The 23,100-nt window shown below is 50.8% G+C and overlaps 1 protein-coding gene across 1 annotated transcript in view; it reads right to left on the bottom strand.

Annotated features, from left to right (window-relative positions):
- PLXNA2 (plexin A2) overlaps window positions 1–23,100 on the bottom strand; it is a 153,868-nt gene that overhangs the window by 42,885 nt on the left and 87,883 nt on the right. The window contains exons 5-11 of the mRNA XM_010579061.1: window positions 22,019–22,142; window positions 20,781–20,934; window positions 19,482–19,578; window positions 15,849–15,963; window positions 5,573–5,773; window positions 3,617–3,713; window positions 3,072–3,265 (exon numbers count right to left, since the gene is read on the bottom strand). Of these exons, the coding sequence (XP_010577363.1) occupies window positions 3,072–3,265; window positions 3,617–3,713; window positions 5,573–5,773; window positions 15,849–15,963; window positions 19,482–19,578; window positions 20,781–20,934; window positions 22,019–22,142 (982 nt within the window). The remainder of the gene's footprint in view (window positions 1–3,071; window positions 3,266–3,616; window positions 3,714–5,572; window positions 5,774–15,848; window positions 15,964–19,481; window positions 19,579–20,780; window positions 20,935–22,018; window positions 22,143–23,100) is intronic.

Here is a 23,100-nt window from a genome sequence, read left to right as displayed (position 1 = left end):
TGGCCTCTGTTGGGGTGCGGAGAGCGCGCCTGGCTTGCAGAATAAATGGTATAACCCCTGCCCCCTCCCAAAATGTCATCTACCTTCATTCTCTTTGTCTTTTTTCATCCTGCTCTAAGCTAGCTGGATCCCAGCTGATGAGCCCAGCAGGGAACCAGCACATAAGCATTGTCATCCCGGCATGATCCCTCCTTGTCTCTGCCTTAGCTGATAGCACATTCAAAACCTAATTGTTATCTCAGCAGAGCAACTCCATTATTCAGCCTGACACTGCCCCCCCTTCAGCTGTTTGTTGCACTGATGTTATATTAATGAGCCCTGCAAATAAATGAATAGGAGATCAGAGTGCCGCTTGTTCGCAAGAAAACTGATTTTTATTTATTTATTGCTAAGACCACAGACCGTGTGGAAGTTTTACGCTGTTAAAGGGACACTGTTGATGATGGCTGGGCCTCTCACCAGAAAAAGAAAAGGGCTGCGTATATCCTACTGCTCATTTGCTTTTATGACTATTAAAACACAGTCTCTTCTTACTAGTTATGCATCCCCCAAAGGCACTGGCACCTGGGAGCCAGGACCTTGACCTCTGGCTCGACAGAAAGAGTGAACTTGCACAGATGAAGCAAAAGGACTGGAAAACAGCCCGTACTAAAGGCTCTTTTAGTCTGAGTGATCCAGGCTGCAATGCAAGCCCCAGTATGAGACCAAACACTACTCCCCAGTCGAGTCCGTCAGTGCCGGTTCATGCAGGATGGAGAACGTGTCACCAGTGCCTGCTTCCAACCTGCCAGGAGCAGGTCGGTCCCAGCAGGGCAGAGTGGTTGGTCACTTCCCAGCTGTCAGTGCACAGCTCTGCAGCACTGGACATTGCAAAATACTGAAAGTACCCAAAATACTGAAAAAACTCGGATGCCAGTAAAAAGGACCCAACAGCAATGAAGCCTGTAAGGGTCTCATGGTCTGCAAGACAATCTCATACACTTTTCTGGAGGGGAAGAGGGATGAGAGAAGTTAACCTGTGCTGTTCAAAGGTTGGGGTTTGGGAATATTGACCCTGCAGAGTTTCTGCTGGGGCTTTGCCATTTTCTATAGACCTGCTGAAGAACTTAGCAAAATTCCGTGAGAGTTTGTAGCCCTATACAGTGCCTTTCCCATCAGTGGGTCTCAAAGCACACAAAAAAGGCCACTAGTTCCCTCTGCTTTCCCCCTTCTTTTTCTACAACAGTGAAAACCGCAAACTTGACTTTCATGAAAAAAAAAAAAAAGCTGTGAATTCATAAGGAGAAGGATGGGAGGTGGAGTTCAAGCAAAAACACCAAACACTGCCAGACCTGTGATAAAATCACAACAGCTCACAGCACTGCCAGAGTCAGCGGGGGCCATGGGACAATATATCCCCCTGACACCTGTATTTTCTATCGCTGACCCTCAGTGTGGAATAAGCCGATCTGCCAATGAAAGCACAGACATTTCCTACTCAATTCTCTCATCTCCAAATCCACTCAGGGCAATCTCCTGAGACTCAAAACATCCCCTGGCGAGGCACCCCGCACTTCCCGCTTTGAAGGCTGAGACACAGACCTGGTTATGGAGACAAGAAATCTGTAACTGCAAAGCTCTGCTCTTTTCTCCTTGGACAGAGACCAAAAGTATTGCTTTCAAGTTGGACAGTGATAAAACACTCAGTGGCAGCGCCATGCCCGCAGCCAGCCGCGAGAGCCTGCCAGTGCTTAGATGCAAGTCACTTGGTGGCTGGAGCAGAGTGTTTTTCCCCTTCTCTGCTGAGCTCAAGGAGGGGTAAATAAATAAATCTAAGACTCCTTCAATGTTATAACTGTCTGAACAGCTTATGGTGAAGAAGATCTCAGGCAAAGGCTGTTTTGCTTCTTGCATCTTGTAGCATAACCTTGTGCAAGCAGAACAGCACTCAGATAAGAAAACTTTGGTTTCTGACTACTGGCAGGGCAAGGCAAATATCCAGGCAAGCCTTTAAGGCTCATTTTATCTCTCTGTAAAGACAACTATGACTTGCCAAACAAACAAATCAACCAAAGAAGGAAAGGACAGACTCTCAACATTTCTTAATGCTTTCACGTCTCTGCGCAGCCGGCACCACCATCACCTCTGCTCCTCAGCAGCCTCACAAGCTCCACTCTGCAGTTTATAAAACACTGCACAGGAGAAATACCTGCTCATCAAAGGTATGATGTCGCTGGGCAGAAGGTCTAAGAAAGAAATACCAAAGGCCTGGTAAAGTCCCTGCGGAATGGATGGACCCTCCTCAGCAACACCCTCCTCCAGTCAGCCCCAGCCCTAACACAGCACCACCAGCCTCTGCCAGAAAAAGGAGGCCGATGCCTTCTTCCCAGGGGGTCTGAGCACGAGCCAGTTTAGCTGAACTGGTGTAGAAAGTAATCTGAGTTAAGAGGAAACTTCCACATGTAACTGGGGTCCTTATTCAGCTGGCAGAAGTTTGTGTGCTGAGAAGCCCTGCTCCTGCCTGGCCAAGAGCATCAGCGCAACAGGCTACTTTGATTCGACACTGTTTTACGCCCATGCCCTCCGCCTTCTGCAGTATGGACTCATGCTCAGGGCAAGGGAGGCTTTTTGGGGGAGTTAATTAAGTGAGAAACCAAAATCTTCTTCCATTCCCACCTGATATGAGCGTCACTCCTAATAGTAATGTTAACAGACCGAGTGCTGTTTTACTGGTAAAAATGCTCCTGGGAGACATTTTGCATCCCTCAGTGGTCTGAACAGAAACATCAGAAGCATCAACTATAGACTAATTAGCTCCCTAGTTTAATTAGCATTCTTGCAACAATCCGTAGCGGTCACCCCGATGCTGGTAGCATCGCTGGCGACTGGCAGCTGCACGGCGGGGCAGTGGGCTGCGCACCCTGGCCACGTGCCGGCGGATCTGCCCATTAATTTCACAGAAAGTAGCGGAGCATTTTATTCCCTGTTCTTCAGCGCCGGATGGACAAGGGTGGATTTTCAGATGAGAGGGAGAGAGAGAGGCAAATCCGCTTTGGAAGGAGCGAGGAGAAGCCGGAGACGCGCGCTCTTACCTCGGTGATGCGAGGGTTGGAGCACTTGACGTTCCTGCTGGACCAGTCGAGCCAGGGCTGGGCGGAGGGCGAGCTGCAGTGCGGCTGCAGCGTGCATTTGGCCTCGCCGCTGCACCAGCCGCATTCGAACTTGGGGTCGGCTTTCAGACAGAGCCCGCAGCTCTCGCGCTGGGCTGCGCACTTGTAGAGGTGCACTGCAGGGAAGAGGGGACGGGCAGTCAGGACGAAGCCAAGAATTGAAATATTCGTACGGACTACGGCTGCTCTTGGACTTACACAGGTTGAGTTTTGACTTAATGAGCCGCGGAGCAGGCTTGCCCTTGTGGTTTCCAAAGCCAAGGCTGTATCGGCGGTGCTCAGTGAGCACCGCTGCCAGTGGAGCAAAGCGAGTTGCCTTCATCCAAAGCGGGATCCACCGGGACCACAACGTCTCTGCCTGCAGCCGCGGTGACGGCAGCTAACGCCGCTCTGCCCCAACAGCCACCTTCCAGCCCCACGGCCGCCCTCCTTCCTGTGACCTGAAAGCCAACTTGAGCAGACATTACCTTTCAGATCCTCCGGGTTGTCAATAACAAAGTTCCCATTCCAAACCACAGCAAAGTCCACTGCTAAGTTGCTGATGTCCATCCCATCATAGAGATACTGAAGGAGAAGATGGAGAATGAAATGCTTGGGAGGATGTATCAGAGACACTAACAGGAAAAGGAGATTTTTTTAAAGCAACCGTGATTATTCTCTGCTTAAAAACATGTCTGAACCACCACACTTCTACACTTCATCTCCAGGGTCCTGCCTTGACTCCCTCCTCACCAGGAAGAGATAATTAAATCAGATCTAGTCCTTGTGAGAGGTAATAGATTAATTATTCCACTCACAGTGGTTGCTCTTGTCACTCAGTCTCTAGCTTATCAATACAGCCCCTCCAGTTAATCAGACTGGAAGGACTGCTGCCTTCAGGCTATCTTCTTATACAGTCACCATGCACCCTAGTGTGACTGGGAGCTTAAAAATCATGCTGCACAGCTTTGGCTGATGAAATAGGCAACAGCTGAGAAAAAATAAGATGGTGCAGAGAGGTCCTTTCCCAGTCTCTGCTTCAGCCTAGTCTAGGATGGCACTAGCTTGAATTATTCACCTCATGGACGTCCTGGGGACAGTGGCTGAGTGAATCTGGATGCATTAGGTGAATTCCCAGTGTATTCTGAAATTCCCATTATCACAATTAGCACCAGTGAGGCCTCATTCTGGTGCTCTCTTTAAGTCAACCAAGAGCTGCTGAAAAGACTTGAAAAGGTGAGTGAACGTTGCCATCCTCTTTGGGATGAGGGAATGATGATTAAAGCAAAGCAGACTGTTTTGACTGTCCCTGTGCAATAGTTGTACAGTTTTAACTTACATTTGGTTGTACTGATTCACCTTGCTTGCATTTTACTAAGTTGGTGTGAAACTAGATCTTCTGTACAAGTGATGGAGCTGTGAGTACAGAATTGCCCTTACATTCTCTACCTACCACTTCCTATTAGCCTAACAGGAATAAACGTGCTTCTCTAATGTTTATAAATCGCTTTGGATAGTAAAAGTACTATCTAGAATTAATACATTTATTATCCACCAAGCTGCAAGGCCCAAAGACAGCCAGTGATATATAAATATCCAGTGAAATTTTTAAAAATTCAAAACTTCATTAACAATTTAAGACCATCTGCACTGAATATTAAAGGAGACCCTGTTCTGCTGCCTAAAACAAACTGAATGTGCCCTGTTTGCCCATGGACCTCTTTGAATGCACAGCGAGGAGGGGAAGGACCAGGTTCTTCCCTGCCCATCCTCCAGCTGAAGCATGCCACGCGAGACCCAAACGCGGGCTGTGGCTCGGAGGGTGGCCTGCATTTGCCGTATGTGTTTTGGCATCCCTGAGTACCTGCCATGGTGATTTTGGGTGTTCTGGGGTGAAATCCTGCCAGATCCATTGGCAGGGCTATGCCCCGTCCTATGGAGGAGAGCTATCCTCCCCTGCCTGCTTCTCCGGCAGCATCGTTCAGATAATTTTCCTCTCTCTGCTGTGCTGTGCTCTCTCCCCTGGCAGTTTTCCTTTCCCCCTCCTTCCCTGCACCACGCTGTTTTTCAGCATTACTGTATTCATCCAGCTACCGTGACCTGGAATTTGACAGCTCCCCGATAAGGGGTCTGTGATTCGCCTTATCTCCCCCGTGTGAATTAGCCTGCCTTAACACCTTCATCGCATACCCTCCTCCTCCCCTTCCCCTCGCTGACCCCCCACAGTCAGACAGGGAACCGCCAGATAAAGGATCTTCTCCCGGCCGGTGCTATAATGAAACACCTTGCATGCCCACGGCAGGCTCCCACCTGGAATTCAGGATTAGTTTAACTCCAGGATTTTTCACTCTCCCCGTGGCTGAGCCCATCCCCTTTCGCAGCTCTTCGGAGCTGACACTCATTTTGGGCACTTTTTTTGCCATGTTCCCCTCCCGGTGCCTCACCGAGCTGTTCTGGCACTGGACGCTGGAGCTGTTGAAGCGCAGGGCAGGCACGCGGTGGATCACACCCTGGATGCTCAGGACACACTCGTACCCACGCTGGCCGGACTGGGGCTGGGGCAGGTTTCTCGCCTTCAGCGTGATGGGTTTCACCTCTCCCACCGGGATCAAGATCTCCTCCGTGGGGAAAAGCTGGGGACAGTCCTGAGGGGCAATAAAAGAGAGGGGGAGGTTACAGTGGTGATGGTGTGTCCGCAGGTCTGGCCAGGTCTCAGCCCGGCGGCAGGGCTGATGTCCCAGCACATCGCCAGTGCACAGTACCAGCCGCGTCTCAGTCCATCCGTGCAACTGCAGGTTAAATAAAGAAACCTCCATTACAGTCCCCCTGCTCTGGGACTGGCACTGATTTTCTCACCGCAGTTGCAGAAGAAGTAACACTGCTATTCGGGGAATAAATCGAAGGCATCCTCCCCGCTCCGAGCTTGCCGTGGGTTTTATCTGCGGAGACACAAGCTCTCGCCCTGCCCTCCCGCAGCAGCAGCAGCGCGTTATCAGCTGCTCCAGCTCCTCCGCAGCCCCGCTGCTCCAGGAGGGCGATGGGCTGCTCCCAGCCACACGCCGCATTCCCTGGGCCTCCTCCTAATCCCATTTCACTCCTTACACCCCTCGGCTGCATCCTGCTTCAGAGCGAGACTGATCAGCATGGGATGTGCTTCCCCCTCGCTCCCAGGTACCGTTCCGCTCTGCTTTATCTGAGCAAAATTACGCCAGCATGCCATTAATTTCTGAGGCGACGTTAATTTCTGCTCTACCTGCTCTCACCCCTTACCACGCTCCGGCCTTTCTGAGACACACTCACTGCAATGTTCCCACGCTGCTGCTCGCACAGCTTTTTCCTGAGCTGGGGGCTGCCTGGGTGGGATGTGTGCCTCTGCCGGCCGGGTGGGCAAGGCATCGGGACCTGAACTGCCCTTGCTATCTCTAAAGCAACGCTCTTCCCTGCTCTGTGCTTCTGGGAGGTGGAGGACGTCCAAGGACGGAAGGATTTGGTTTCAGTCAGTATCCAGAAGAGTAGAGATGGGGTTTTCACAGATGGGATTAAGCACCCTAATCCTGATCTCCCTGGGCCTTCTGAAATTCTGTCTAGTCTGCAAAACTGGCCTTTTAGGAATCGTAGCAAAGGGTTTGGCATGTGCAATAAACTCAGAGCCTCTTCCAGCAAACAGCATTTGTAAAGGTCTTACGGCTTTCAAAAATGTGCCCATCCTTGGATCTGAAGAGCTAATACTGAGGAGGGATCTCTCACAGAGGAGGGGGGACTGAAACAAAACCTAACTAATCTGTGTACAAGTATATCTCAGTGCGTATCAGTGGGGTGGATGCTGAGCTGTGACCGGGAGTGCCACACATGAAATTTTTGCTGTCTTCACTTCATGCACAGCGAAAACAGCAAAATTACCAACAAGCAGTGGCACCTGCAGATCTCCTGCCTCTGGAGAGCCCATCAGGCGAGGAGGAAGGCCAGCCCAAAAGATGCCAAACAAGCTCTGATGCCCCTGGGGTCTGAGGCACTGGGTCTCTGCCGTCTTCACAGCACCCTCGGGGCTTCAGAACCTTAAGCCTCCAACTCTTCTGGACACAGGCCCTTCAGGCACCCTAAGCCTTTTTACACCAGCCTGGAAAAAGCAAAGCCAGCCTGCCAGCCCGCACAGGGATCCTGCCAGCCCCACGGGCAGGAGGAAGATGACGTCCCAGCCGAGCTCAGTGATCCAAACAAAGGGGCGGCAGCAGCAGCGGCTCTTGCTGCAGATTAAAGTCTTTCTGCACCTCCAGGATGCGCTCGGGTGCCGCTCCAGGAATGCATTTTTCTGAGTCAAATGCAAATTCAGAAGTATATTACAGCCAGAGCCTTACAGTACTATCCATCACCCTGCCGGGCCAGAGCAAAGGCGTTTTGGGAGACAACCAGAAAAAGCGAGGGATGCTGAGCTCCAGGAGCAGGGAGAGGCTGCCCAGTGGGAGTCCGGAGGAGGAGAAGGGAGTGAGTGAGGGCTGAGACCAAACAGCACAAAGAAATTTCACTTCAGGCCTCTCCTGATTAGAAACTGAAGCCTCTTGCATGAAAGAGGAGATTAAACAGGTCCTGCTCTTGTAACACCAGGCACGAGGCTGGCTGACAACCACCAGCATAGCTGCAAATGAACCCTCCTGCAGTACGAGGCCAGCGTGAAGGGAGCTTTACCATCCACTGCGGGAATGAAACGGACTCCTTCCCGACCCCCAGAGGCTTCCAAAACTAACCTAAGGGCATTAAATCAAGGTGACACTAAATAAAGAATTGTATTTCATCCTTGATGGTCATTTTATAAACAAGTTAAGGCTCAGGAGTTCTCTGCTCGAGGCAGTGGAAAAATGTGTAAGGATAGTTCCTCAGTTGCTGAAAACAGCCTGATTTTTGAGGGTACAAAATACCATGAAACTGGAAGCAGTCTATTAAATTTTCCATTGAAACCCATGTGAAAATATTTCAAACATCTGTGTGATTGCAATAAAGGAATAAAGAAAAGAGCAAAACACTGCTGCCTCCAAAACTATGTAGTCTGAAAACTAAGCACAGCAATTAAAACATTAAGTATGGAGAAGTGTGATTTGCTTCCACTTCTGCCACTATCTGGACAAAATAATGCAATTGTAAATTAATAGCAAGCTTTAATATTGCAGTAGCTCAAGACTTCGCTATGCAAGACGCTGTATACAAAATAAAAGGAAACTCTCCCTGCAAACATCATCCTACAGATGAGCACATCTCCAGTTCCCCACGAGCACAAACTAGATGTCTAAATGATACTCTGAGACGAAGTGCAAAAAAAGACCTACCAGTGCCTGGTAATTGTATGACATTCCTCCCATAAGATCTCAACGTCCTAAACATTATCTCTTCATAACACACTGGGCGATACAGTTTTTCCTCAATTTATATACTGGGAACTGCAACGCGCAGAGACAAAGGCTCTGACCATCAGAAGTATTTACATTCCGTTTAGCTCTAATTTGCTTTGATCTAATGGAACTAGGTACCTAAGTACCTGTAAGTATCTGACACTAAATGATTAATCCTAAGCTAAACTAGAAGTTTTAGAAAAAAAATGGACTGTCGTCTCCCTTCCCTCTGCCAAATCCCAGACTGGCATCCCAAGCCCTTTGCCACCCTGCCTAGCAATTAAAAGTAAATCATCCGGATGGTGATGCAAAGAGAGCCGTCCTTACCAGGCTCCCGCTAGGACTGTGTATCCAGGGAGAAAATCCCCATCTCTCACTAATGACCATTAAGCACGCCAAGCCGCGCTCCCTCTCCAGCTCACAGCCAGACTGATGGGATGTTGTTTCGCTACTGGCTCAGGCAAGTTGTAAATGAGAAACAGATGCTACCCCAGTTTGGAGAAGCCAGTAGCTTAAACTGCTGCCTCATAAACCTTTTTAGTGGCACTTTTCCTTATATATTTTTTATTTTACTTCTAACAGGGACTTTCACGGATTAACAGCCAAGAGTGATTTTAAACTCCAACAGCCAGAAAGCGGGCTGTGCTGGGAAGGAAAGAGAAGCCCTTTTCTGGAGTGGAGCAGGTTTACAGGCTGGAAGGGAATGCTACCGTGAAGCTCAGCTCTGAGGTTCCCCCAGACCCTGGTGTCACAGATCCAACCCCCAGCTCAGCCTTTACACTACCACCAGCAAACTCCTAAGATTCATGGTGGTTTTCATCCAACTCTTCCAGTCTGACTTTGCACGCACGTTCCTTCCTCCTCGTTATGCACTGCACACCTGTACCACCTTCTACTCAAGGTCTGGCTGCATTTCAGGTTTTGCATTAACCTCAAAGTCATATCGAGGACCAACGGGAGACAAATGGCTCCACTCCAGAGAGGTCCCAAGCTCTGTGGAAAGCCCGTGTTTGGGAGGAAAGGCATCCTGGAGCAGCAGAATCTTTTATCACATTATGATTGAAAACAAAAAATCTCCAGTCACATCACCAGTGGGAGAACCTCAGTGCGCAGTCCTGAAAATAATGAATATGTTATGGACCATTATCCTTCCTGGCCACTGCTATTCGTGAGACGACTGTTAAAGAAATGCTTCTTCCTTTAGAGACATGGGAGAGGACTTACATTTTCAAATCTGCTCTCTAGTGCTGAAATGCTGGTAGCAAAAATTGTTCTGCTGTCATTAGAGATGAGTAGGACATAATAGATTTTCTTTCCTTTGGTTTCAGTGAGAGAAAAATGTCACATTGGGATTCTGGTGAAAAAAAGGCATGCAGCCTGTGAGTGCACGCGGCTCGGGGAAACACCGAGAAAGGCAGTCCCTCTGTGCTGGCTGACAGCTACAGTGATCACACTAATAAGGGGATACACATTTTGGGATGGAGCGATACGTAGGAAGATGCCACACTACCGAAAGCCCAGGGCACTCGTGGGGAGCCACATTGCTGCTGGCGGTTGCTGCTGAATTTATCAGATGAGCGAGTGAAGCTGCAAAAGCCGCAGGGGCTTGCCGAGGGTGCGGGGCTTGCTCGGACGCTGCACGCCTTGCAGAAGCGCTGCTGGAAGCCTTCTCCTCCCTCTTTGTGCTATTTGCCCATCCAGGCTCATCGTTCAGCTTTCAGGTCTTTTTTTTAATTTTTTTTTTTTTACATCGCTGCTGCGGCGATGTACACCGGCATCCCTGCACACACAGGGCGTCCCGTGGAGCGCGCGTGAGTGGGGACAGGTCTCCCGTGGGTGCTGCCGCGGTAGCACCTCGGTCCCACACGGCACACGCAGGGCTGAAACGGGGTGATGCCCTATGAAAGCAGGCCTGGCAGATTGGTTTGTCCCTTCACCACCTCTTCTACCTGCCACCTGATCTAAAAGCCAGTCAGTGCTAACATAAATTATTTGTTAGGGGTATATCGGCAACTTCAGCAATGCCTCCGTTGATGCTTATTCACTTAATGGGAATTTCCTGATGAACTGGGAAGCGGTTGGCAGCACCAGTCCTGCTGCTGGGATTGGAGCCGTGCGGCTGTGGCAAAGGTCCCCTCGCGGTGGTAAATGATGAGACCATCCCCGGTTTGTAGGGCTCAGGGCTGGGTGCTCAGTTCTGCACTTCCCTGTGCTAGTACCAGAAAATACAGAGTAAGAGGGAAAACTGCAGCCAGTGGAATATACAATTTGTTCCATAATCAGTTTACTTTGTTTTTTAATTCATGAGAAGTAAATCCTGCAGTGAGTTAGAAAGGCCATTATTGCCTCCTCTCGCTAAACAAACACACGCTGAATCCTCTCATTATCCTTCTTGACTTCTGTATACCAGAATAAACACAAATCAGAAGATCTGCTAGAGAAAGACAAGACTCCAATGTATGAGTGGCACAGACTGTCGGGGAATATTCTGCGTATAAAGTATCATCGCACACAATTTACAAAGACATTTTATGCTTCTCCAATGCTTTTTAGCCTCAAAGATTCCAAGGTCTGTAAATACCTTAAAGACCCGCAATATGCATCTATCTCTGGAGGAGAACAGAGCACCCATGGTTATTATTTGTGTTTAACAGAGCAGTTTTAGTAGGTCAAATCTTCTTGCTCTTATCTGGAAAAAAATGCCTAGAAAGGGCAGGCATTTCTTTTGACTATGGGATTTAGCCCAAATGGAAGAAAATATAATGTTCTCATTTTTCATCTGAACCCCCCCCCTCCACAAATGTTAACTTGCTACACACATTTTAAAGTTATAAACATAAACGAATCTGGCACATGAATGTAAACCCCTGGCTCACAGTTGTGTTCCCAATGATATAAATTACAGTCCCCGTCACTCATGGAAACACATTATTCTTCATTTATGCTACTGGAAAGGAGAGCAGACCTTGCTCCTTAGAAACCAAACATGAAAAGAAAGGCAACTGAAGCGAGACTTTTCTCACTGGTAAATTCCTACCCAATGCCCTTTTGTGCTGAGCTCTGTGCTGTATGCACATGCTGTAACCTGGGTCTTCGCCATTAATTTACGAAGTACTGGGATATTTACAGCCATGCAAAACACGGAAGGCCGGAGAGCCTATTTCTCACCCACAGACAACCCTTTGTGTACCAGAGGTGAGGAGAGGAGCAATTCCCTTGGACACAGCCAGGTTACGGGTGGGAACATCTCCCTCCAGCTCCCTGCAGCGCTCCCGTCCCCAGCAGCCCTGTAGAGCACTTTCCTGCGTGGCTCTTTGCCCCTCCAAACACTGTAGGTTATACACACCATAAATCTACTGCTGAAAAAAGTGTTGCCAATAAGCTCAAACCAATCTTCTCAAACTGAGATGAGTTAATCTTGCTGCAACTGGGCTTTTTGTTACTATTGGTACTTTTTCAGACAAACAAACCTCTCCAGAAGTTAGATGTGACCCAACAAAGTCATTTGCTGACTTTGGTGGACTTAGATGCGGCCCTGAGTGATCTCCTACACATCATAGTTCCCATTCAGGTATTCTACAGTGGGGACTGTAAGGACAGGTATGAGGAAGGTTTGATTTTGTTTTATTTCCTTCAAGGCGCATCAGACAGCACTCAGCATCCAAGGGCACAGCCGGGGGCAAAGGTGTTGCTCTAAAAGCAATGAGAATTTAAAAGAGTCAGACCAGAGCCAAAATTTGTCTCTGCACTAAACTCCCAGAATCTGAAATGCTCTGTCCCCCTGATTCAGCATCTCACACGTGGAAATGGCATTATCTGCACACAGTGGACATCAAAGAGGGATGGGATCCCACATTCTGGGAAACTAACAGGATTTATTTGATTCTAGCTCTCCACTGGGATGGGGTGTAAGAATATATTTATGTATCTACATTCCTCTTCATCTGCATGTTTTATACATTCAGAGAGAGGCATCTTATAGCCTCACACACACACAAACCCCACCACCTCAGACACATTAAAATGATATCATAGGCCTTATCTGAAGCTTTGTAAAGCGAGACAATCAGTGTCACACACCCGTGTGGCCTCTTCCTGGACAAAACCTGCTTTTGTGGGTGCAAGCCAGCCCCAGACCTTTGCCTTCCCATTGCTCTTTGGATAGCGAAGTCTAAGCAGGCACCTTCTGCGGCAAATGACACCTCAGGCTGAGAAAAGGCTGAGAAAATAGAGTTGCTTATCTAATTATTAACTCCTAGCAAACTGGCCACCTGGAAACAGAGGCCTCAAAAGAGTTGGGTTTACCCCATGTCAGAAACTTCCCACCAGGTGAGGATATCAAGAACAGCCAGCTCAGTCCTGGAAGACATCTCTGCCTTAAAGGCTGTGAAGGCTTCTGCATTTATCTACCAACGACGGCAAACCAAACGTGCCTTGCACACAAACAATATGTTTTCACTTTTGCAAATGTAACAGCATGATGCAAGACAGAGATCTGACACTCAGGGTGCATCTCTTCCCAAGCGTCACAAATGTCTGCGGTTATCACCTACTGATGGCTTCACAGGCCACTCGCTGCCCCGTGACAAGGCACCGACCCATCTTCGGAGGTTGTCCTCTCCATCACCCGCGTCTACTGCTGAGCTCTGCCCTTAGATTTTAGTAAACAATTCCTGTTGACAGGGCAGGCGGAGAGACAGAAAAAGCTTGGTCTCTCATTTGTACTTTCATGGAAAGCAGGGCAAAAAGGCAGCATTTAGCTTGGTCAATACAGCCAGAAGATTGCAAGGAGCAAGTGTACAGCTCATGAAGAAAGGCTTTCTTTCCCCCATCACCTTGTAAAGTGGCTGAGGCTTTGAGCTCTTTTCCCTTCTCAAGACAGACGACTCCTAGGAGCATCAAAGGGAGTTTGTTACACATCGAATCCCACTGGGACACAAATTCTGATGGGCCAAGAGTAAAAGGGAATATTCAAGATATTTTCTCTTAAATTAAATATAAAGGCATGAGAAAATTTCCAACCCCGTGTGAACACGTGTGCAAATCTTATGTGAGAAGAGGCACATGGGACTGAAAGTAGGGCAGCACACGCCGGCGCTGCTCCCTCCGTGGCGGAGGCACTGCCACGGTTATCACCGCAGCGCCGGCAGCACTGCTCCGGCTCCAAACGCAACCAACTTTCTGCTAGGAAGGGAGCGACGTTGGTAAGCACAAACTTTTTGCTAATACATCAGGCCGTGACACAATGAGAACATTGTGATCTGAATTGTTTTAAGAGAGGAAACTCTTTATGAGGCATTTATTTCGTGTCTTGTGTTAGCCGGAGTGAAATGCCCGTAATAAAGGTATTAGCACTGCACTGTGTACGCAAGTGGCAATTCATTTGCCTTAAATGAGCAAACAAATTAGGTTTTGGTGGCTGGTTGTGCCTGTATGTTCAGAGGTTTGGAGAAGTCATGATGAACAGCGGAGCATTTGTATAGTTACCATCAGCCCTTATCAAAAGTAATCACCAGGAAGGTGTTAGATATCACCTAACATCCCCTGGTAAGAAACAACCTCTACAAGATGAAGACGACAGAGGAAGTTCTTTGGAGACACGACAGTCCTGTGATCCCAGCAGGAACTGGCAGAGACACCAACTCCTCCACTCGCTCCCTCTGTGTGATCTCAGGCAAGTCCTGTGCATTCCCAGGAGAAAAACAGAGATAATGGGATTGTCCTACTTTACCAGAGACTTGTCAAACACTTCTGAGATCATGGGGTTGAAGACCTATAAAACTGAGAACTACAACTGTAAAGCCTGGCAATACAGGGATGCTTTGACTGTGAAGGAGAAAAACCCCCACATCACTCGAGAGAAGGAAAAGCAAAGGTTTTTGCTTTCTCTTGTTATGTTGAAAGGAAGTTTCTTGACTTTGAACTGGACTGAGAAAGCTTTTGGTTTGTCCCCAGGGTGGATGCTTGTCCTTGGGCATTCGTTCCTTTTGCCGCATGGGGCAGCTCTTTGAGGCTGCTACGTGAGCCCCCCTTCTCCTCCCTTGAAGGTGGTGGGAGGCAGCGCCTGCTCCCAGTTACACTGCCCACCTCTTGGCTCTTGCAGACTCCCACTGAGGTATGTACACGTGCAGTTCAGTAACGTTTCTTGCCTTCTATCTCTGTGCCTCCTGGCAGCATTTTAACCAGACAGACCCATGAGTTAAGTTTCAAGTTTACTATTGGTTTAGCAGCAGCCTGGCAGCTTCAGTCACTTCTTAACGGCTCAGTGTTTTACTCTACTGACTGATCTCTTCTGCTTTTCTCTATCTCCATTACTCACTGATGAGGGTTTGTCTTGATGCTGGCTAACCTTACTCTCCTTTCTTTTTCTAATATTTGTGTATGTCCTCACTGCTGCCTTTCCCACTTTCCAAGACACTCGGGATTTTCAAAGCACCTTTTAAACCCTTTTTTTTCCTTGCAGCTTTAGGACCTGCACCCATTTCAGGTGCTATAAAGCTACGTGTAGGGGCAGTAAGGGCGAAGACCAAGACCCTACCAGCATCAGAGGCTGTATCTGCTCTGTACTTGGTGAATCTGAAGCAGACAGCAGCATGGGAATCCGACCAGCCAACGGGTGCGGAAATCCCAAAGGGGTTGGTGGTAACCTTTGATCAGGAATTTGTGCTAACAAACTCCTTTCCTCCACGGATTCCTCTGCCTCGGGTCATACAGAAGATCTGGCAGAGACGTTAATGGGCTATGCCTCCTTCCAACTGTTGAAGCTATTTTTGGACTTGAGCTCCACACCTTTTATTAACTGCTAAGAGAGATGGCTCCTAGTACACAGCGCTGGAACCGGAATCAATTCTCTTTTCCAAAGTCTGGGGCTGTTCACATCTGTAATTCCCTTCTTAATCAGTTTACAGTCAGGGTCCTGCCATGAATTTCAGACCTGCCAACACAACCCACTGAATGAGTCCCACCAAGAGCTGTGCATTTGACTTGTTGCTTGCCATTGGGCAAATCCCTGCACGCCTTGCACGTAAAGTGGAGTTGCTGAAACGCGCTGGTCTTTGAGGAGTCTTTGAGACCCCTGAAGGAAAGCACCACAGCAATTACAGTTATTACTGAACCTGAGCATACCCATGTATCAGAGGTGGGATCAGCTTTGGCGTTCACATCAAGACAGATCACTTTAGCTAGACTGACTCCTCTAAAGCTGCATCTGCACTTTTTGATGCCAGCCAAGAGAGGAGCCCTGATGCACGGAAAGTCAAAAAACTTCACGTAAGCATTGGTTATGCTAATTGTGCCATAGGAAAGCAAAGAAGAAAGAGCTGAAACCCCAGTCTGGTACCTCAGAGACGTTGATCCGTCCCTCCTGAAAGGAGCACGTGGTGGGGTCGTGGGTGCAGAGGTTCCGGTACTTGCACCAGTGGCAGCGGAAAGCACTGTTCACACAAGACAGGCACCTGGGGGAGAAAGGAGGAGTTACGGAGGAGGTTATCACCGTGGGAGGTCTGTACGGTAATAGACAGGCCTAGGCAGAAGTCCAGGCTCAGGGTCCTTCATGGGAAAATATCTTTGGAGGGATGTTTTGATACAACAAAAGTAACAAATAGCTTTGGGAAAATGCACATTCAAAAGACAGTCTTTAAGCAACCCCACAATTCATTCAGTAATAAAGTACAAGCTGTACTTGTATAAAGTTCTTGCACTTGAATAAAGTTCTTGCACATCATTGCATTGGTGTAAAATAAAGCACAATATTGCACAGACACCAGACTTCATTTTTAGTTTCTAGAAAGTGGAAAACAAGGCAAGCCTGGCAAAAATTGGATCAGTTGTTTTACAAGTCAGGAATGCTTCAAGTCAACGGTAACACTTCTGTTCAGCCTTGGAGTGCAAAGAGTCCAGCAAGCACTTTCGATTCATGTTGGAAGAAATTAACTGTTTATGAAATGTTTTTGAAAGAACACAGACCCTTTTCAGACATGAGGTGGCCCAGCTGCCAGCGAACTGGCTGGGTGGTTTTTATTCTACACCAACTGGCTGCCAGTTAGATGCACGGTCCGTGACAGCTGCTAATATTTGCAGTAACCACCTCCTCCATCTCTGAGGCCAACCCTCTGTGCCACGTGGCAGCGTTTTGGTGACCGTCTGCTGGCATAAGTAGAAGTTGTGCCCATGGGATTCAGCCCCGTAACCTGCGGCTCCAGAGCCCGTGGTGCTGCCTGGAGCGGGCAGTGCCCGGGGCAGGGATGCGCTGGAGCGAGCCCAGGGTCAGCACAGACAGACGAGCATCACCAGGGAGGTGGGAGCACGGCCTGAGGCACGAAACTCTGGAAAACGAGGAAAACGGGTCTCTGGGCAGAGGGTCTCTTGCCAGCTGGGCAGAGGTGCCAGGGCAATGCCTCTCGCAGGCTGCTGCCACGAGAACGTGTGTTTTAGTAACCCAGTTGTATTTTCCTTCTGATGCATTCATAGTGACCTTAACAGCCAAGGAAGCTTATTCTCATCATGCACATGCAAACCTGGGGAAGAATATCAAGTGTTGCAAGCTTATTTAATTACGTGTTCGTTTGACCTATTTCTGTCTCTGTTTTGGTCTGTAGCACTTCTCCCACCCACCCTCACCTGGCCTGGCCCTGGCCTCCAGCCTTCCCATCTGGTGTTGGTGGAGCTCTCTGCTCCCCCCAGCACCTCTGGCTCCGAGGGGACCTCTCTGATCGCCCAGGCCAAGGGCTTGGTTCGGCACCTCTCTCTGTACTGTGGTTTTCTGGGTGCTGCTTTCAGCTCTGCTCAGCCCTGGCTGAGCGGGGTGAGGGGCTCCCGGCAGGATCCTGAGCTCTCAGACACCGACACCAGGTCACCACCTTTGCTCTTTCATCCCGATTCAACTTTCTCAAGGACCACTGTCTCTCTTTTGCTTCAGAAAGTGCACCTCTCCACCTCATCTGTTCCTTATTAAAAGGGACTTAACACAGAAGCCACCACCACATTCCCTGACCCACCTGCAGCTCCTTGGGGACCCAGGAATTCATGCACCTGAGCACTGAACCATCCCAGCCCGTGGGTTCACAACAGTTGGATCCAGCACAGGAGGTTTCACAGAATTAGTCTGCAAAAGCAGCGTGTTCCTGTCCAGCCCCAAATCCCCCCCTGCCCCTCTTAGCGTAATGCCGCCTCCCAAGGGGTACGTGCTTCATACACCACAACCACTTCTTGTGCTGCCGCGCAGCCACAAAGGGCACAGCTGCTCTCCTGCTCTCTCTAGACGCCCTCGCCGTTGCAATGAAGAGTCTCGGGATCAATAGATCCCTCTTCTCCGCTGGCTGAGACCTGTATTCCTTCCTCCTTTTTGCATGCTGTGATTCATTCCTGCCAGGCTGGCTCCTTGTTGAACTCACTGATAAGGAGTCCGGTATGATGTAAGTGCTGCAGAATTTACCACCGCGTTAGCACTTTATCTCCAAACACAAGCTGGTAGAAAGGCATGGTCAGATGAAGCCAAATGACAGGCCAGAAAAGACGCATTGCCTCTCCTGATTCAAACCTCAGCTCCTAAGTGAAAACAGGGGTCCCTGGGATGCCATCCCTCATGCAAATTCAAAACCACGACGCAGAGGAACTGCTGGAGGGACTGCAAGTGCTTGCAGCTGGAGGAGAGGCTGGCGCTGTACAGCCTGACTGAGGGACAAGGACGTAAGGACGGAGTTGTGCACCAGGGGTAGCACAACAGGAGACAGGGATTGTTGGGGTAATGGATACAGACCACCATGAGAGGCAGCATGGGCGGACTGAAGGACTCACAGGGCTCCATTTATCGGGGTACCTCTGCTCTGTGCTATGGCTCAAAACAAAATTAAAAAAAAAAAAAGAATGCATGCTTAGAAAAACTGCAGGCCAGTCAAGCCCATCAGCGCATGCAACCCTCTTCCAAGTGCAGCAGGGAAAGCCCCCGTAGCTCGAGGCTTCAAATCCAGTGCAGAAAGATTGGGAATGACCCTGTGCTGGCACTTCTTGACTCCCACCAGCCAGCTCGAGCAACGGATCATGCTCCCAGAGCAAAGGTGGCAGCTGAGCCCTGCCACAGCAGTTGCCGCCCAGCCCCACGGGTCAGGCCTGCCGTTCACTATCCAATTTCTGGCAGGTCCTGCCCATGTTTCGTTTTGGTGCTTTGAGGCTCGCTTTGTTTCCAGAGAGAAATCTATAAACACTTCAGGTTTGTAAATGTGTTTTTAAGGCCAGCCAGCTGCGTACACCAGGGGCAGTTTTGTCATGGGGGATACGCTTCCACGACGCTCAGCAGCGCTGAGCCCCCCCAGCCCTCAGCGGAGCAGCCCACCGTGCCTGCCACACGCTTGGGCTGCTGCATCGGGCTCTCGGGGCTGCTCTGCCCGACTCTGAGGGCAGCTCCTGCTGCCAGCGCTCTCACTTGCCCCGTCTAAAACACAACCACAGTCCTCAGAACCCCAGGGCTGGACGCTTCCCAGCCAGTCCCTCCGGCGGTCATGCCCTCCTCTCTCGCCCCGTGGAGCATCCTCGCAGTAGCCAGCACCCTGCTCTCCTGGCCGGTGCGCTGTGGAAGGGCTTTGCCTCCTCTGGCTGCCTGCAGCCCCCCTGCCTGCTGCCTGCAGCCCCCTGCCCTCACCCTCTGCTCTGCCTTCGCCAGCTGCCCGTGGAGCCGCATCCGAGTTCACAGTTGCGGGATCGCGCAGCTTGGGGGCACCAGCAGGTTGAGGTTTTTTTTTCCAGGCTCACTCCGCCTGCGTCTCACAAGGTGGAGAAAGCTCCACAGGCACCCAGAGAAGTTTAGAGAAGACGAGGTCCGGTGGGCTCCCCTTTTACCGCATGCGTCTGCTGGCTGAACCAAGCAGCCTGATACCCCCCCCACGGCTGGTGGCGGAGCCCAGCATCCTTTTCCCAGCCCTTTCTCTCTTTTCAGGCGGTGTTTGGCTTCACTCGGGGACGGGCAGGGAGCACTCACAGCTGGTGGGCACTGCAGTTGTAGAACTTGAACTCCGTGCTGACAAACGTCCTCCCCGTCTCCCGCGACTTCAGCTGCAGCACCACGCCGAACCAGTCTGGGGATGCAAACCAGAGCCCATCAGTCCCGGCAGCGGTAACGAAGGAAGCGACAGCAGACGCGGGGGCACCCGCTCCCCGCCTGCCAGCGTGCTGAGCCATCTGCTTCTGGGGTAGAAGGTGGAAGTCAGGTTGCTTTCGTCTCCCCACTCCCCCAGGCATCAGGCCCCCCACCCGTGGTGAGCCTGCCACAGTTTTCCCCAAGCTGGGGGCTGAGCATCCCCCCGGCCGGACCCTGCCCTCGAGCACCCTAGGGTGCCAGGCTGGCTGTCTCCAGCAATGCCTCCAAACCAAATCAGGCTTGATGGCAAAATGCGTTAGAGACACAGGGTCTAAACACTGCCTTGGGTCACAGTGAAATGATTTTGGAATCCCATCCTGTTCCCTAAAGGATTCTGTCTCTGGTATAAAAACACTAATTCAGTCTACTCTGAGAAGCAGCCCAAGACTAGAGCAGGAGACAATGCTGGAAACGAGGGCATTAGGGAAGCTCTTTAGGAGCCTCAGCACTGGGTTAATTAAGAGCAGATTGCTCTTCCAGAGCTGCTGTGGGTAAGTCTATGCTAGCCCTGCTACAACTGCGGCTCTCGGCCCCCAGCGTTCACCAAGTCTCAGGCTCCATATAATGCCTTAGAAATACAAAGATATCAGCAGGGAAGCACAGTTGACACCTGGAAGGATGCCAAGGAGAAAATGAGTTTTAAGCAAGTAGCATTTTGGTTATGGGAAGAGAAAATATGACAGCAGTGACATTAATGAAGAAACAACCCAAAGATCAGGACTGAAGAAAGAGAAACTGCATCCACCTACTCGTGGGTGCTGAGCCAGGCCGAGGGGAGGGCTCCCGCTCTCCAGATCCACGTGGCAAGGCTGTGAGCCCCTGCCCCACTCGTAAGCCCCCCGGGGGGACACAGACGGATCCTGTCCTGTCTTGGGGAGCTGCCTGGCAGCACAGGGAGGGTGCAAGGACAGGGCAAGTGCATGGTGCTGCCTGCTCCCAGCCTATCTTTCCCTGTGTGGGATGCATTTCTTAAGGATGAAGCATATTTAGCTTTCTGGGTTCAATGGTGTTTGACAGGAGCATGAATTTCTCCAGCAGCATCCCGGAAGGGTCTGCTCCAGCCGGCAGATACTTCCAAACCTACACCGCACTTTCTGGTAGCACAGATGTCATATTGCTGTCCAGAAGTCAGTTACTTACCCTGATCCACGGGTATGGCAGGAACATCTTTTGCTGCTGGTGAAACACACACAACCTGGCTGCCTGAAACCTGCCCTTCCACCTCCGTCAGGTTTCCGAAGAGGCAGGTGACTCCAGCCGTCAGGTCCGGAGCATCGCTCACCAGCAGGCTGAGCTGCAGCCGGGGAGAGGAGGGGCAGAGGGGAAACAAAACACGGCCAGCAGCCTGTTAGCAGGCAGAGCTGCCTGAGTTTCCTTTGTATTTTCAGTACCTGCTGTTTTCCCATTCAATACTGACCCCCTTCAATTACCCGTCCACCCACAGGAGGTGGCCAGCTGCCCTTTCATGGGAAGCGGAGGAGGAAAAAGCAAGCCAAGCATTCAGGTTCTTTACCAGTACAAAAACACCTTGCTGAGCTTTTGGGTACTGCAGTTCAGGGGAGGTGGCAATGGTAGCTTTGCGTCCCTCCCGGTTGCTCTACAGAAGCATTGCCACCCTCGACGCCCTCGTTCCTGACCTGGGACAGCAGTAGCAGCAGCGCATTGCCTCTCATGCACGAGAGCAGCAGCGACTGCCCTGACAACCCTCTGCACCGTCGTGGTTTAACCGGGACACGCACGCACACCGGCTCCTACAACCTCCCCGCGCCGCGACCGCCCCACTGCGCGCACGGGAGGGACAGCCCTGCCCCGGCCACGCGTGGCCATCAGAAACGAGCAAGTCCCCGCTGACCCCATCCCGAATGGGGACCGTCCCCGTGGCAAACCGGTGCCTGAAGGGGCGAGTGGCCTCCCCAACAGCCCCGTAGCGCTTCGACGCTGAGCGCAGGCGGGGGCAGCCGGCCCCGGGGGGGCTGGAAGGGGCTGCAGCAAGGCCAGCTGCCACGGGGTGCTGGGGGGCTCGGAGAGCAACAGCTGCGATGCTTCAGAGAGCCAGGCCTGAGCACAGCTCGCAGATGAGGTTTTTTGGGAAACAAAGCCTTTCCTTTCAACAGCTAATGAAACCGGACCAAGAGAAATGTGAGCTGAGGCCCAAGGGGAAGGGGAATTTGTTTCTGCCATCCCCACCCCCTTCTTCCCCGGCTCGGATGACCCCTTTCCTCCCCAGTCCCTCTGCGAGCCTGACTTCATGAGAAAACATTCGTGCCGATGGGAAGGGAGAAAGGCTGGAGAACGGACTGTCCGCTGCGAACCTGGAAAGCGCTGGAAATGCCTCTCCCCGTCGGGTCTACCCCTCCCCGCTCGCCGGCAGCACCTACCGGGAGGCTGTGCTCGGAGACGGAGATGCTGCTGGGCTGGACGGTGACGCTCATGCACTGGCTGATGCTGCCTGCAAACCGGTACGGCTCGTCCGCTCGCTCGCAGCTGTCCCTCGGGGAGCACCTGCCGCACACGAGCACACATCAGAGCACAGAAAGAACCCGGGGAAGATGTCGAACAGCACGAGGTGCTACAGCTGACCAGGGGTGAGCTCACCAGGAGGACAGAGCCTCCACCAGGGGAAGGGGGAGTTATCAGCAGGACCGGGGGTAACGCTCTGCACCGGGACCAGGTAGCGGGCACAAACTCCAGGTTAGGATCAAAGGGCACTGAAAAATACGCTGCCATCAGAGGAAAGACAAACCACAAGTATCTCAGGAGCAGTTCCCAGTCCTGCCCGCACTGGACAGCGGGCGCTGTGGGTGCGGGGTGAGCCACTCTGCCGCTGCTCAGCCAGGGCCCCTGCAAGCCATAAACTCATAATCTGCACAGAAACTAAACCGCAGAGCAGTAACAGGCAGTAACAAGATGATGCCTCCATTCTAATTAAAACAAAACCACATAGCTCATTAATCGTCTCCTCCTGGAGCTGAGGAGCGCGGCAGGGCCAGGAACGGGACTTTCCTCTCCGGCGCCTGCCGGCTGCGCTTTGGCCGCTTTGCACACCTTGGGCTCCCAGGTCTCCCCCATTCCCACCATCAGGAATGCAAGCCTCCTAGCATGCCGTGTGCTCCAGGATGGCTCGTTATCCCTGTTTTTCTATTGCAGGTATCCTTGGAGTGGAGTGAAATTAAGTTACTTCCAGCAGGTAGAGGAGTGCCCACCGGGAAACCAAGGAAGAATTATCAGCATTTCAAACCAGATATTAGGGACAGCAGCACAGCACTGGCATCCCTCACCGATTTTCTATTTTATGTCATTTGGGGAAAATCCTTTTATTCCAACCCCCCTCCCTGGGCACAGACGACATACTGGCCTTTTGGTGTTAATGGGCTTAATAAGCTATCAGCAAACTTTATCACTTCGCACTCATTGCTGATCTTGGACCCTATTTCAAATGGTGGCACAAAGGTCAGAGGAT

Source organism: Haliaeetus leucocephalus, unplaced genomic scaffold, assembly GCF_000737465.1.
Source record: "Haliaeetus leucocephalus isolate CR32 unplaced genomic scaffold, Haliaeetus_leucocephalus-4.0 Scaffold68, whole genome shotgun sequence".
Taxonomy (NCBI): domain Eukaryota; kingdom Metazoa; phylum Chordata; class Aves; order Accipitriformes; family Accipitridae; genus Haliaeetus; species Haliaeetus leucocephalus.
This window is presented reverse-complemented; position numbering and strand designations above follow the sequence as displayed.